The sequence below is a fragment of the Pteropus alecto genome, unplaced genomic scaffold (genome assembly GCF_000325575.1).
Source record: "Pteropus alecto unplaced genomic scaffold, ASM32557v1 scaffold134, whole genome shotgun sequence".
Classification (NCBI taxonomy): Eukaryota; Metazoa; Chordata; class Mammalia; order Chiroptera; family Pteropodidae; genus Pteropus; species Pteropus alecto.
The window spans coordinates 2,014,393-2,017,028 of NW_006436283.1; the positions used below are offsets into that span (position 1 = coordinate 2,014,393).

Here is a 2,636-nt window from a genome sequence, read left to right on the forward strand (position 1 = left end):
GGCGGAGGGGCGCCCCGAGGAACAAAGCCATCCTCCGAGAGGATGCGGGGGGGGGGGGGGCGGAGGGCGGGATTCCCCCACAGCCTCCCCGCTGTCCCCCCCCCGTACAAAGACAGTCCCACTAGGTCAGCTCCCCCAAAGCCGCCACTACAAATGCAACATTACAAACGCCAGGCCAAAGTCAGAGGCAAGTCCCTCCACTAAGAACAAAGGGAAGAAATGAGGTCTCGTCACAGCCTGGGCAGACTTTGTAGTTGTTGCTAGTAAATTCTCCCTCGGCTATTTGAAATCCACCTCTAGTGGCCTAGAAAGCCACACCAGCTCGAGAGCTTTCCGAGTTAGGGACTAGCCCGAGAAGTCACAAGAGGCTTCTTCCGGGCAGAGCCCAGACCTGGGCTCCGTGGGCAGGTCGTGGCACTTCCTTGCAGAGAGAACCCATTCAGGGAGAGGGTTTCTTTAAGAAGCACCTTCATTTCCCCAGGACGGCGCGGGTCAGACCCCTTCAAACCTCAGTGACCACTCTCTGGTCTACAGCCATTAAAAAGTTTGCGGCTTTGCCAAGGTCCCCTCTTCCCTCTCCCCCTCGGGGCTGGAGCCTGCGGCTCGGCGGGATAGCATCGCTCTTCTCCTGCGGCCCCTGAGGACCCTGGGGGCCCCAGCCCGAGGTGGCATCGGGAGGCTTCTTCCCCTCTGCGGGACCGAGGGGCACGAGTTGATTCTGGCTGGGAGATGGCAGCGTCAAATGCGCGGACCCGGGATCCTTCTCCCGGATTCCCCGTGTGGCTGGGGCTATCCCGGGTCAGGGCCAAGGGTCCCAGCGGAGGGTCTGGGAATCCCGAGTGTGGGCTCCACTCGCTTGCGGCGCCTTGGAGGGGCTGAGGCGGGGGGTGGGGGGGAGATGATAGAGGAGGCCCCACGGAGGATTGGGGGGGCTCGCGGAGCGCATCGGAGGAGCTCCCAGGGCGCTCATCGGCACCCCGCCCCCCAAATTCTGTCTCAGCCTCCGCCCTGCTGTCCATCTGCGCTCCTCCCACAACCGCTGGCAGGTGAAGGGTGGGCTACGCCGCACCCCCCCAGGTGAGGCCAGTGCTCTGGCCTCTCTCCATTCGCACCCACCCTCCAAGAGGACTAAATAAATAAACCGCCCGAGGGAAGCGGGGAGCGAGTTGCCGCTTTCTGCGGGTGCTTGTGTATTTCGGTCATTTTCCCAGTCACGGCTGAAAGGCAAGGAGCGGGGACGGCCAGGGTCTCCAAGGGCTTCTGAGGTTCTTCCGGCCGTCGCCTCGCACAGTGTTGGGGAGCCCGGGGGCTTCTCGCACTGCCGCACGGGCAGCTCCAAAAAAGATCCGCTGTACCCGCCGGCGGGAACCACCCTCCCTCCCCAGCTCGGCAGAAGGCCCGGCCCGGCTCCTGCGCAAACTCGCCGTCGGGGCACCGGGTCCGCCGCGTGGCCCTCGAGGTCCGGACCGTGGGCCCTGGAGGGGCGCAGGCCGAGCGAGCGCAGCCGCGGCCTGCGGAGTGCGACGCCCCTGGCGGCGTGGAGGCTGCAGCGGCCGTTCGCCCTTCCCCGGCGTCGCCTGACCGGTCGATGCGGAAACACCCATTGGAAACAGATTTTCCAGGGGGGTTTCTAGCGAGGGGGTAGGCAAAGTGTCGGGAATCTCAGCCCCTCCCAGACGACGGGACTGTCCAGGACAAGGTCGCCACAGACCTCCCGACAAAGCCAGTGGCTGGGCGGCTGGCAGGCTCAGAGTGCGAGAGTGACTGGGTGACTGTCGCGCTGACAGCGCTTCCCGCTCCAGCCTCGGAGACCTTTCCCCTTTCCAGTCCAGTCGCCCTGGGCTAGAGTGTCAGGAAGAAGCCCCAAACATAAAAGGAGGAGGAAAACCTTTTTCCTGTGTCTCCCTCCCCAAGAGTCGCCTCCCCCAGCTTCTATAAACCCAGGGAGCCAACCACCCCTGTCCGGAGGACTACAGGCGGGCGTCGTCCCCACCACGCCCGGCAGCCCCACATGTGCGAATCCTGGGTTTGCACCTCGACCTTGTCAGAGAGCAGTCGCTGCACACCGACCTTCTGTCTGATGCCGCCAGAAGACGACGGCCACCCCCAAGACCCCTCCAGCAGAGGAGCCACGCAAGTGGCCTTAGGAAGTGGCCGCCACAGCAGCGGGAGCCGCCGCCGCCAGAGCTGCGAGGTGGCGGTGAAATGGTGGCGTCAACGTGTGCGTTCTTAAACGCCAGACCGGCTCCAGGCTTCTCCCGGCTTCCTGGGAGAACACAAGCCCCGCGCATTCTTTGGGGGTTCGCTTCCGCACCTCAGCCCTCCCGGGCTCGAGTCCCCGCGCAGTCCCCACCCAGCATTCCGGGCCGTGTGTTCGGGCGGGAGCCGAGACCTGGATGGCTCTTTGCCCGCCCCCCTCTCTCCTTCCACTCTCGCTCGGCTTCTGCTCTTTTTCTTTCTCTGCGGACGCTCAGCCAAGGGATTGCGCAAGCTTCCTGCTCCGGTCTTTCAAGGGCCCAGAGCCAGGGGCCCGCACACGCCCCAGGCCAGGCGCGCCCCTGTCTCTCCCACTCGGGCCGCCCTGCCCCCTCCCTCCCCACGCCGACCCCACGGAGCCCGCGGCCCCGCGGGCGGCC

The 2,636-nt window shown here is 65.4% G+C and overlaps 1 protein-coding gene across 1 annotated transcript in view; it reads left to right on the plus strand.

Moving 5' to 3' along the window:
* The first annotated feature begins 2,080 nt into the window (after positions 1-2,080).
* The window catches only part of CBX4 (chromobox 4), a 10,348-nt gene continuing 9,792 nt past the window's right edge, over positions 2,081-2,636 (plus strand). Inside the window, exon 1 of the mRNA XM_025047107.1 lies at positions 2,081-2,221. Within this exon, the coding sequence (XP_024902875.1) occupies positions 2,081-2,221 (141 nt within the window). The remainder of the gene's footprint in view (positions 2,222-2,636) is intronic.